This window comes from Takifugu flavidus, chromosome 14 (genome assembly GCF_003711565.1).
Source record: "Takifugu flavidus isolate HTHZ2018 chromosome 14, ASM371156v2, whole genome shotgun sequence".
In the NCBI taxonomy this organism is placed as follows: Eukaryota; Metazoa; Chordata; class Actinopteri; order Tetraodontiformes; family Tetraodontidae; genus Takifugu; species Takifugu flavidus.
In genome coordinates, this window is record NC_079533.1 from 7545215 (window position 1) to 7558100 (window position 12886).

Here is a 12886-nt window from a genome sequence, read left to right on the forward strand (position 1 = left end):
AGTCCAGCTCCAGGCGCAGCGTGTCCGCCGACTGCTGCGAGGTGGTGGCCACCAGCAGCCCGAAGGCCCTCTGGGACATGAAGCGGAGGGACACGTCCTCGGCCTCCGTGTGCATCGTCCTGGGCAGGACCACCTTCAGATACATGCTGCCGTCGTAGCTCACCGCGGTGGCGTCTGCGGACACGGGGGGAGAGAGCGCACGCCCCCGGGGAGGGGGAGGCGGGGTCACAATATTAATTAAAAATTGGCATTTGGAGCGCGAGAGCTAAATTCTCCTCTTATCGTTCCAGAACACCTCACAGCCTCTCAGGTGCCGCGTGAGATTGCAGTTTCCATCAGCCGCAGCAGATGGCAGAAAAGGCCCGGAGCGCACGAGCCGGAGCGCACGAGCCGGAGCGCACGAGCCGGAGCGCACGAGCCGGAGCGCACGAGCCAGACGCCATCAAATTTCCAGAAAGGATTTATACATCTCACAGTGCAATACAAAGAGGATTCTCCTATATCCTCACGCTATCAGGTGCCAGCGGATCTGCATAATTCGGCCTCTCGGTGAGGAAAGCATCTGCACGGCTAATGCGGAGCCATTCAGGGCGAAATCAGCGCAGCTCGGAATCTCTGATGAAACGCTCGGAGTCCTGCCAACCTGGATGCTGACAATTCATTAACGGACCCACGAAAAACCTCTCCTCATGAATGGCTTGATGGGAATCAAAACATTTGTTAGCGGAGCTGATATCCGAGTGATTCCAGAGTAATAAACGCTGCAGGGAGCTGTGATGGATTCGGGATGCAGGCGCTGGCCGGCCGCTCCAGAGGCAGGTTAATAAATAAAACACAGACTGGAGAGTGTTAAAAGCTCTGCAGCAGCATATTAGCGTCGCTTAGCCGGCGGGGCGGGCCGGGCCCGGTCCCGCTCACCTTTCTCGCAGCTGGGGCCCAGGAAGCCCATCCCGCCGCAGTCGCAGATGTGGCGGTTCCAACCCTCCCTGCAGTGTCCGCCGTTGGCGCACGTGTCCCGGGCGCAGCGCACGTGGGTCTCCCTGGTGCAGAAGCTGCTGACGCCCGCGGAGCTCTGGACCTCCGCCAGCCTCCACAGGTTCCGGCTCTGGCCGTCGATGAGAGGTCCCGCACGCAGCCCACGTAGCCGAGGCCGAGCGACGCCGTCCAGACCTCTGGGGGCAGCACCAGGGCGTGGCGGTCCTCGGGCAGACCCCCCAGGTACATGTCGCCGTCCAGGTCCAGGATCTCGCTGCCTTCGTTGGCAGAGAAAGCAGAACTCTGGCCGTTGATGGAGATGAAGCCTGCAGGGCAGGAGGCGAGTCAACATCCCATAACACAATGTTTGGAGTGCAAGTGTGCCGGAGAAAAGGGGTGTGGTGTGTGTGTGTGTATGTGCAGGTGCAGGACTGAAACGGGCTCTTGCTTCGAGATTACGGAAGCACCGGAAATCTTTACTGAAACACACGAGCTAAAGGCAAAAGTTCCTCTACATTACGAATAAATAATCTCTGTCTGGACAGACAGACAGGCAGGCAGACAGGAAGCGGCAGACAGACAGGAAGGAAGACAGACAGACGACAGACAGACAGACAGGAAGCAGACAGACAGACAGACAGGAGGAAGGCAGACAGACAGGAAGGCAGACAGACAGACAGGCAGGCAGACAGACAGGAAGGAAGGCAGACAGACAGGAAGGCAGACAGACAGAAGGCAGAGACAGACAGACAGACAGACCGACAGACAGACAGACAGACAGGAAGGAAGGAAGGCAGACAGACAGGCAGACAGACAGACAGGCAAGCAGACAGACAGACAGACAGGAAGAAGGCAGACAGACAGGAAGGAAGGCAGACAGACAGACAGGAAGGAGAAGGAGACAGACAGACAGACAGGCAGGCAGACAGACAGGCAGACAGACAGACAGACAGGCAGACGGGCAGGCAGACAGACAGGCAGGCAGGCAGACAGGCAGGCAGAGATTCATGTCTGGAAGTGTTTTTCCTGTTATCCTTAAAGCCCAGAGCTGCTCTTTGGTGCCAGATCTTCTCAGGTGGCGGCGGGGCTCCTTCGGGTGGGCGTGTCTTTAACCCGGCGCCAGAATTCTCAGCTGCGTCCTGATGCCGAGCTGCCGTCGGCCTCACACACTTCTGAACCCTTTTCAGCCTCTAAGGCAGCTAAAACAAAGATGGCCGCCGGTTTACCGTTGCGCCCGTTCCTCTGGAAGTCCACGTGGCACCACTCGCCGTCGTCCAGCCTCGCGTTCCCGGCCTTCATCTTGACGCTCCCGGAGCCCATGTCCATGACCAGATACAGGAACCCGTCCATCAGCTCGACGGCGAAGAAGTCGGCCCTCTGCTTCTTGTCGGGCGGCGCCCCCTGCTGGCGGCCGTGGCTGAACAGCAGCAGGCCGCTGGGCTCCGTGGTGCGGAAGTCAAAGGAGATGGTGCCCGTCTTCTTCGTGTTCCACCTGGGCAGCGTCAGGAAGGCCGCCGGAGTGTCGAAGGTGACCGGCTCCAGGGCCTCCACGCTCTCACAGCTGAATATCAGGTCGCCATGGATACTGATCTTAGGGTCTCGCTGTTCCGCCAGCCGCGACAGCTCCAGTCTGAACTCATTATTCCTGTAGACCAACTAATAAATGGGAGAGGGGCTGCGGTCAGATTCCGGCAATAACTCCGGCACAAAGGTTGAATATTACTCATCAAGGAAGCGTGGCGTCGTTTCAGCAGACGGATTCTCCGGCGCTTCACCTTTAAAATCTGTTATCCGCCGTCGCACGCACAAAACAAAAAAAACCTGAATGATTCCCGTGGCCGTTTCGTCCCCTTCCCTTATGAAAGCCGGCTGGAGACGTCGGTACGAACCCCGACGTCAGATTAGACTGGAAATAAAAGGGTTTTATCTTCGCTGACTCACTCAGGACCACAAAATAGGCCCGGCGGTGGAGCGATCTCCGATTCACATCCCGGGAATCACCGACAACGGGAGAGAATCAGGTGTTTACACCGTCGACCGGGAGGAAAAAAGGCCCATTTTCAGGAGTGAAGCCTTCAAACAATAATCTCATAAAGATGCTGGAATCGTTCTGCATTATTCTGCTTCCTGTTTATGCTGTTGTTTTCCCTCCACAATCTTCCAACTGGATTTTCACTGTAATGAAGCATGAAACAACAACCCCTGTCTGGTCCGGTGGCGGTTCCGAGCCACCCACAGCTCGCCATTATCTGCTACGCTACTTTGGAACCAGCCGCCGGCGGAGGTGACACACGATACTGCGCTCGGCTAACAGGCAATTTGAGCCACTATCACACGTTGCACCGCCTCAGTGTGACTAATTAAGCAGAGAAATTGGGAAACTGACCGTCCAGATATGAGACTAACAGGCAGTCTATGGAGAGGAAGATGGCCGTGGCTAATGAGGGGAGTTAGCGGTTATATACGGGCGCCGTGCACAGCACGAGCAGCACGTATGGCCACAAATAGGCAGGCAGTGACCTCTGAGCTCAAGGACAGGAAGTGGAGTCCTATTTCCCCGATTCAGACGGCTGTCTGTAACGTGGGCCGGCAAACGCCTCGGTGTCTCGCAGAGGACGAGGGCGGCGTGGAAACGAGGACCCCGACGGCGGCGAGGACGCCGTTTTCCACGTCACGTTCTTCAGAACGAGCCAGAAAAGGTGCGTCGCGGGGCGCCCTGGCTAGCTAGATCAAAGGGCTGTTGAGTTCAAAGACAGATTTATCTGTCCTCGCTCCTTTTTTTGGTTTCGGTAGTCGAGGCATTTGTCTGGAAGAGGCAATTATTTTCCCCGTGGCCGATGAACCCGATGGCCTCTGGCCAGCGGCGGCCTCCTCTTTTATCAAGCGACGCCCGGGAAGAGCAGATATTCGTCACGCAACAAAAGGAGGCAGCGTGTAAGAGAAGTGCTTAAATGCCGGTTTCCCACACGAATCCTGATGAATATTCACGCGAGGTTTCCTTCTATTCATCACAGAACCCAGTTCTACCCCGATATTCAGATCCGCTACGACCACCTCGCCGCCTCTTTGATCTGGTGGCGTCCGCCCTGCGGGCGCGTGCGTCTCTGGGTCTATAGAGGGGAGCAGCAGGCGGGAAACGGCCCCAGCAGCTCCGCCACCCACAGAGCAGAGGCTGCAGAACTGGCAGCAACACTGACACCATCATTTGGCTGCAAACAACAGCTGCCTTCTCATCTGAGCAAATTCACACAGCTGATTAAAGCAGCGCAGGTCAAAGAAGGTTTGAAAACCGACTAATGCTGCTCCTTCCTGCTCCTCTTCTACTACAATTCTTTACAAATGTTTCATTAAGTCTGCAGGATTAAGCTAAAAGTATGATGATTAATTATCAAGACCAAACTTTGATATGCAAATTTCCTTCACTGACCCTCCTGGAGATGACGCGTATATGAAAGCACGCGCAGCTCATTTAATCGCTAATAAACACTGTTTGTTGACGTTTAAGATGATTTTCTTTGTGCTTTTGTGGTTGTTTTGATTAAAATAAATAGGAACGACTGAACAGATATAGCGACAGCTCTGTATGGGCTATTTATAGCTGCATCCATGACACGAGGCGCTATATCTAATGAGTTACTCTCATTGTGGCTGTGTAGCCTTCAAAGGAGGAAATGAACTGTTTTTGGTCCCTATGTGAGCTGATACATTCAAAATGCTACCACGGTGCTGCGTAGCCTTCATGTACACGTTTAATTCCATTCCAGTAAGATGCTAGCTGACCTTTGAGGATGCTAACATATCGGTGTGATGCTAACAGGCCAGCACTGACATAACATTTGGTAAGCTGCTAGCATGTTCGCCATTGGCCAGGTTATATACGTGTAACACACGTGCAGCTCTTAGGAGCTCATCCTGTGGTACCAGGAGCTTCAGTCCAGATTCATCTCAGCGTTACTGAGACGTTTCTGTCTCAACCTTTAATTTCTCTCAATATGTAAATGCTGGTTTCTTTTTTAAACAATGAAACAGTTCAATATTAATTCATGAACTACCCCTTGATATATTTACGATCCCATGACTATGTTAAATGTCAACTAGAATTACGCCAACACAGGGATTACTTTATCCCATTTGTCACTTTTATTCCATCGCTATAGAAACGAACTCATCTCTAATATGTAAAGTTTGAACTTGATGGTCTCATTAAAAGACCCGTGTGATCGGGACGAATCCGAGCTTTAACCTGCTTTTGTCTGGACCTATTTTAATGCGGCCGACGTGACGGATGCTCGCGGGATAATTAATGTGACAGGTGCGGGTCACAGAGAAGCGCCCTTAAAAACGTGGTCGCGGGGAGAGAAATCCGAGCTCCGACTGTATCAGGAGCCTCACATGCATATTTATGGCTACAGTGCTGTGTTCTCACAGGGATCCCCGCAGGAATACGCTGCGCACGGCGCTGCCACTCAGGTGAGCACGCTCTCCTCCAAATATCCTACAGCAGCGTTGTCAACATGGCGCTTATACAAAGCAGGGAGGAGGCCGGCCGGATGCTGGTTCCCAGTGTTGCCAGTGGAGATGCTGCAGGGACGGATCGGCACTTACATCTCTCAGGCAGCCCATGAAGTTGTTGCTGACTGGTGAGCCCGGCAGGTCGGCCGTGTTCAGGCTGCCCCCTATGTAGAAGAGATCATCGGAGCCCAGCATGGTGTAGTCCTCCTGAGTGTAGCCGGTGGTGGTGAGGATGCCATCCACCAAGATGGTGACCTAGAGGGGCCGATGGGGAGCAGAGCACAGGGAGAGAAGTGAGCGAGGAGCTCCTCGTACTGTTGGAACAAAAGGTTCGGAATCTCGGCTGATTCCTCGTTCCTGATACAGCAAACTGTCTATATGTGCCCACTTGTGTATGTATATGTGTATGTGTGTGTGTGTGTGTGTGTGTGTAGGTATATCCTAAATAATTCCAATACCTGCTCTGTAGACAACATTCTTCATCTACCATTTTTTTTGTATCAGTACAAAGTGGAAAAAAAACATTTCAAAAAATGTTCATAACAGAAAAGTGCCTGTTCCCATGACAATGAGCTCCACAAATAAACCAGCTCCTATTTAGTGGGAAACAGTCGGAATCCTTTCAAAACACGCCGCGTGCAATCGTGGCTTGTTCTGATTAATCACAAGGCTGCTTATTTTGGGGGTGGAGCGACGAACCCGCTGCGTTGCCCCAGTAACGCCCCCTATAGGCGCCGTGCTCTAACTGTGGCTCTCATGTCACCGTCCCTGCTGGCAGCCGGCGTCTCTATTTAAAGGGCAGCGACCACGATGGAGAGGCTGCGTTAGCCTGGCCGGCTTCAGCTGCGGTGAAATCAGAGAATAAATGATTTCAGAATGACCCGACGGGCTAATGTTCAGGTGTCAGGGTCCCCTAAATTCTGCCGGCTCCTCTCTTCTCTCAGGGAACATTGATTTTTGTCCGGCTCCCAGCGACGCCGTCCAGACAAGAGCAGGACGGGACTGTGAGTTACAGCTGGAGCAGCCCAAGGTTCGTATCTCAGGCCGCGCGCAGCCGTTGGAACGGACACGGAGAATTCCTCTTCTGGGACAAACTGTTACCCCGGAAAAGTTGGATCCGGAACGCCCCCGGAATACGAACATGTGTGAGATGAATCTTCATAATTTGGCTGAAAATCAGCTCCTCTAATGGAGACTGATCAATGTTTAATTACGGGGGTGTCACCATGTCCTGGGCTGGGGGCTTATTGAACAAGCAAAAAGAGCCATTAATCACAGCCACACAGACCATAATAATCAGCTCCAGTAATAGCTTACCCCCCCCCCCCCACTGACAAAACCACGTATTTATTTATGACGCTGTGGAGCTGGAGCCCAGGAAGATGTGGCTGCATCCCTGATGGGGGTCGGAGAGAGAATAGGCACCAGTGAACGCCAGATGGAGGCGGAGATAGAGAGCGGGAGAATTCCAGCTAGGAAAAGCACCTTCCGGATCAAATAACGCGTTCCCAGCAGCGCACTTCTGGGAGTTCGTCCGTTCTCCACGTCAACGTGTCAGGGAAAGCAACTTATCTGAGGGGAAAGCAATTTTCCACAGGAATCGGGCACGTCGGGCTGCTCTGGAAGCTGTGGGAAGCACACGGATGCGGAGGAGGACGGAACTTTATTCAGGTCAATTTGACAGAATATTAAGATGCGGGTTAGATAAGAGATGAGATATCTGGGCGACGCGATGAAACATTGAAATGCTCCGCACCAGGCTAACGGAGCTAAAACGCTTCCTATTGTTGCTGGTTTTCCTGGCCTTTGATCCCTGTTACCGCCGTCTCCAGTGTCCTTCCGTCTCATCCCATCGTATTGATTCTTCAAGTGTTCTCAGCTGGCGTCAATGTCAAACGTCTCCGTCGGATTTCTTTCCTCGGACCTGCTGCCTCCGTCATGTTTGTCTCTCTCGTTAGCTTCCGCTCCTCGATCGCTCCGTTAAAACAGCCGCGAAGAGTTAAACACAAAAGTAGCTTTTGCTTTTTATTTCCCGCGGTCTTGATTTTGCTCAGGTCATTTGTGCATTCACGCGCGCTAATAGCTGCTACACGGATGGATGGAAGAGAATGAGCGGCTCCGTTTGAGCTGGCGCGGCCCAAAAAGGCCCGAGCGCGTCGTTCTTTACAATGTGCCGCGTCTCCTGGCAGACAGCGGTAAGAACCGGCCCAAAAAACCCCCAAAAAACCTGCCATCTCAAGTGAATGTGCCAGGAAAGCATATTTAGCACATTAGCATCCATTCATAAATACGCTGGCTAACAAATGTGTGCGATAGAAGGAGAGCTGTAGACAAATATAGGATATAATGGACTCTGAAACTGAAATAATGGAGTTCCAGGGGAGGGTGTGAAGTAAAGAATAGCAGGAGGGAGGCAGCTGTTCGATAGCATCGAGGAGACACATCCCAGCAGACCAGGGATGAGTTTGGAAGCAGGCCAGGAAAACACACCTCCACACCACAACGTACGTCACTTTTATCCAAATTTACGGGGGAACTTTCCCCCCAGTTTGAAAGCCCGGTTCTGATTCTAACAGCAGAACCTTCGAGGTGTTCGGACAGACCTGGCGGCGGTTGCGGGTCACCCGGACGTCGTGCCAGTTGTTGTCGTTGAACTTCCCGCTGGTCGGCTCCACCAGGGCCTCGAACGCACCGGAACCGAGGTTGATGACCAGCCACAGGGCTCCGTTCCGCAGGGACAGGTTGACGTAGTCGGCCGACCTCCCCGTGTGGAGCAGCAGGCCGTTCCTCTGCAGGGTGCGGAAGGACAGCGTGATCTCGTCCACGCTGCTCTGAATCGGGGACTGGGACAGGTTGTAGCTGAAGAACTCGTTGCCTCTGAAGGTGGCCACCGACTCCTCCTGGCCTGTGAGGAGAGAGGAAGCATCTGAGTGGCTGGGAGTCTGCTGCACACTGGAAATTGGGTGTTTTCACCACTTCGCTGATGCTCAATGGACAGAAATAATAGTCTGGTAAAATAATGAGAACAATTCAAGCTAAATGGCAGCTCTACAGAACATAGGGAGGGGGAAACAACAAATCAAGCAATAAACACTGAATGTAATAACGACGCGTCTGTGGAGTCAACAGGGACGCTCTTCCCCTCCCCCCCCATCACCTCCGCCTGCGTACAAACGCAGCCGCGCTGCTTCATCACGATCCAGTCGGTCACGGCGGATTCAGCCGAGGCCACCTACGACTTCGCTCAGCGCCGCTGCGAAGACTGACGCAGCGCGGCCGAGAAAGCCTGAGAACGGCCGAATTTACGATGACGTCGAGAAATAAACGGCGTCGGGAGGTGAGCCGTTAGCTCGCCGGCGCTAATTAGCATATAAAAGTGGCCTTTGCTTTTATGTTACGGTGACATTTGCAAGGATAGATAGATAGATAGATAGATAGATAGATAGATAGATAGATAGATAGATAGATAGATAGATAGAGAGAGAGAGAGAGAGAGGAGAGAGAGAGAGAGAGAGAGGCTGTTGTTGAGTCTAAATGTATTGGACCAGTGATGCAGCAGAAATGAAGTGTAGACCGAAGTGATGCAGCAGCGTCCCTGAAGGCAACACGGAGTGGGTGTGAAAGAAGAATAGCTTTAATCCCAGAGAGACGCGGCTGTGGCATCTATCAGACGTCTCCTCCGATCAGTCCGTACAGCGGGGAGGATCGGTATCACACCCCTCGGCGCCACAAACGCTCTCTGATGAACTGCAGCCAGCGACGCTTTGGCCTTCTGGAAAGGATCAATGGAAGAGGGGTGGGGGGGCCGGAGAGGCGGCAGCCCATCTGCAGCAGCGTTCGGCTTGTGATGAAGGATGCATTTTGGATCCCTGACTCCAGGGAGATGTTTCCGGGCCGTTCGGCTCCTGCAGGCTGTGGCAGAAAACAGCGGCTCAGCAGAACCGCCTGCTCGCTCCGCCGCTCCTCGCCGCTCCTCGCCGCTCTCTGTCTTTGCAAGCTCCGCCCACCGTCTGTGTTGCATTATGCATCATCAGATGGGCCATTTCCGTGCACACAGTGGGGTGGGTTAGGGAGACAAACAACGGCCTCGGGGAGGGTGGGGGGGGCGTTCTGATGAGGCGCGCACCCTCAAATACGGAGACCCCCAGCTACGCCGCCGCCGGCCGCTGCGTACGCCTCAGAGAGCTGCATCTGTAGCGAGCGTGGGCGCGCACGGGGAAGCAGCTTCTGGGTTTAACCTTACGATCTCCAACGTCGCGTGTTCTCTTGACTGGGAGTCAAGCTGGGGGGGGGGGTTACTTCTGGAAATCCAGATGAAAAATGACCGATTCCCAAAGGTAGGAGTTGGATTTAACCTTCAGCGAGGCCGGAAGCGCGCTCCGACTCTCACTCAAGCAAATATTAGCCGCGGCAGCAGTTTTCCAGGCGCGGTTGCTAATATTAATCACCCCGAGGCAGGAGCAGCAGAAAGCACTCGAAACCGCATCGTTCTGTTGACACCATCTATCAATTAATGCCGACGCTTGAATTAAATATCATCTCCCGGCTTTTTTAAAAGACTCTGCACACGGACCGGTTTGTCCCAGACAGGCGCCCAAAGAATCCCGGCCTTAATCTCCAGTCGCAGGGACACGTGGAGCCGCGAGCTTCGCCCTTTATCCCGGCTGAATAACCGGCGCTATCGCGCCCCAGCATTCACTTAAGCCTTTTCAACTGCTGTAAACGACCTTGATATTAGCGCTATCGCGCGGAAAAGTGGAAATATTTGAGGACACCCAACGCGATTCCTCGGTCGCTGCAGATTTTTGATGTCGCCGACGGGGGGGGGGGGGGGGTGCACGGAGGACCTCGTCGAGTGTCAACACGTAGCGCGCTTTTATAAAATTATCTGCACAATACAGGCCCGTTCCTTTCAGCGCTGATTGAGCTGGAAACAGCATCTAGATGAATGTTTCCCATTAAGTTGTCACGTTAGCGGGCACTCACGCGAACAAAGCCGGTTTTTTTTTTCCCCCCTCCATCAAAATTTAAACAAAAACACGTTTAATCTTCCCGGTGAGGGTGTTAGCTGTGTATTAGACTGTCAGAGTGGGTCACACAAGCCAAGTCTGTGTTTTGATACGGCACAGATCACCATGGCGACACGGCGTGGGGGTGGGGGGGGGTTATCAGAACCTCACAACAAAGCATAAATAGAGCGTGCGCGCCATGTGATTCATCCATGAAACGCTGACCTTCACCCCCTGCTGAGTTCTAGTGAAATAATGCACATGCAAATGAGACGGACGCATCACGCCTTCCACATACGTTCCAGTAAATAACAGAAACAGAAACGTAAACAGGCCGACGCCACCAGACGCTGGGGAAATATTCACAAATATTCACATTTGAATTTATTGACACAAAGATTCATTTGACAAGATGGGAAACTCCTCCTAAATCAATCAGTGTTTGTCTGAGCGACTCCGTGTCATTGACCAAAGCGAGCGGATGCCGTGAGCGTGGATGATTACCTGGGCGGAACACTGCGGAGGTCAAAGGTGACGTTCCAGAAGCTGGGTCAGGGGTCAGGACAAGCGATTGACGGACAAGAATTGAGTGAGTTGTGAGCGTAACGTGACAGGAAGCGAAAAAGGAACAGGCAAATATATGGAAAAAGAGGAGAGGAAATATTAGTGCAGCACAATTAACTGAAATGACTCCAGAGGGGGGGTGGGGGTGGGGGGGTGGGGGGGTGGACATGTGGCTGGAAGGGAAAAGCAAACCGAGAGACCCCATACCTTGGCGATTTAACATCAGGTGTGCCAGACCTTGAGGGAAAGAACAGAAAAAAGGATACGGAAACAGGAAGTTCATAAAGAGGTTCGGGAGAACAAAAGCATTGTCACAACGTTGGACTGCAGTTTGTGACAGACATCCTGGGGCAGGGTCGGATGTCAAAGGTCAAACTGAAGCGTAAAGGAGGAAATCAACGTAAAAAAAACAGACAAACATCTCGGGGGGGGGGGGCAAGGAGAGGAAAAAAACATCTGGATCGGTGCAACCCTGGCAGGTTGCTCGCAGATGCTTTTTCCTAAATGGAACACGGACGGATGTTAACTGGATGCAGACAGAGTTGAGATGTATCAAAGTCCTGCGTCGTCGAGGCTACGTGAGATCGGACCGGAACCCAGACGGAGCCGGTCGACCTTGAGAAGGGCAGAGCGACACCGGCCCGTATCAGCTCAACCTGCAGCCCCCCCCCCCCCTCCCTCTATAGACCGTAGAACCCAGCCGAGCGGGTCCAGCCGGGACCTGACGTCGCACCCACTTATCGTAATGCAGACCGTAAATAACGGGGGGGGTCAGAACGCGTGTTTCCGTGCCGACGACCTCTGGACTCGGTTCTGTGCAGCACCGAGAAAAGAAATATTAAAACACATAATTCTAAAGCAGCAAAATGAACAGGAAGCCAAAGCATTAATCACTCGATATTACCGGATGGGCAAAACCCCAGCTGGTAGATACACACACACGCGCACACGCACGCACGCACGCACACACACACACACACACACACGGCGGACACTGCGGGGAATATTTCCCTGGGTCAGACAGAAATTGGGAAATTGGAAGCAGGGATAATAAAATTAAAACAAACACCTCGGCCCCCCCCATATGAGCCCCCCCCCCATATGAGCCCCCCCATATGAGCCCCCCCATATGAGCCCCCCCATATGAGCCCCCTGAAACTCGCAGATCGTATGACTAATGCTAACAGCTTTAGCATAATGCTAAACCACATGAAAGCCTGGAAAGCTGAGGTGGCGTCACTTGGGGGGGACGGGGGCAGGGCCAGGTGGGGGCTGCACAAATGTCCGCCACACGTTCCACTGACCCTCAGAGTGGAATAGAGCCCCCCCACCGTGAGCATCCTTGACTGCCAAACAAGTCGGCTGAGAGCATGGTACACAACTCCAGCAAACATCTCATCTGTTTGCATGAAGGAGAAAAATGCATCCTGTCCCCCCCCTGTTCCCCCCCTCCCCCGATCTCGTCTCCCCCCTCTCCTGTCCTGATCTCGTCTCCCCCCCGTTCTCATCTCCCCCGATCTCGTCTCCCCCCTCTCCCGTCCTGGTCTCGTCTCCCCCTCCCCCGTTCTTGTCCCCCCCGTACCCCCGATCTTGTCTCCCCCCGATCTCATCTCCCCCCTCCCCCGATCTCGTCTCCCCCCCATACCCCTGATCTTGTCTCCCCCCTCCCCCTAACTCGTCTCCCCCTCCCCCTATCTCTGGTCTCTATCTTTTCTCCCCCCTCCCCCGATCTCGTCTCCCCCTCCCCCTATCTCTGGTCTCCATCTTTCCTCCCCCGTCCCCCGTTGACCTTCTGCCTCACGTCTCCGACAGCAGCATCCACACGG

The 12886-nt window shown here is 53.5% G+C and overlaps 1 protein-coding gene across 1 annotated transcript in view; it reads right to left on the minus strand.

Annotated features, from left to right (window-relative positions):
• Nucleotides 1-12886, minus strand: part of nrxn2a (neurexin 2a) — a 76241-nt gene that overhangs the window by 42093 nt on the left and 21262 nt on the right. The window contains 8 exon segments of the mRNA XM_057054105.1: nt 2-174; nt 919-1119; nt 1122-1301; nt 2202-2631; nt 5581-5742; nt 8091-8392; nt 11001-11012; nt 11268-11297. Coding sequence (XP_056910085.1) covers nt 2-174; nt 919-1119; nt 1122-1301; nt 2202-2631; nt 5581-5742; nt 8091-8392; nt 11001-11012; nt 11268-11297 — 1490 coding nt within the window.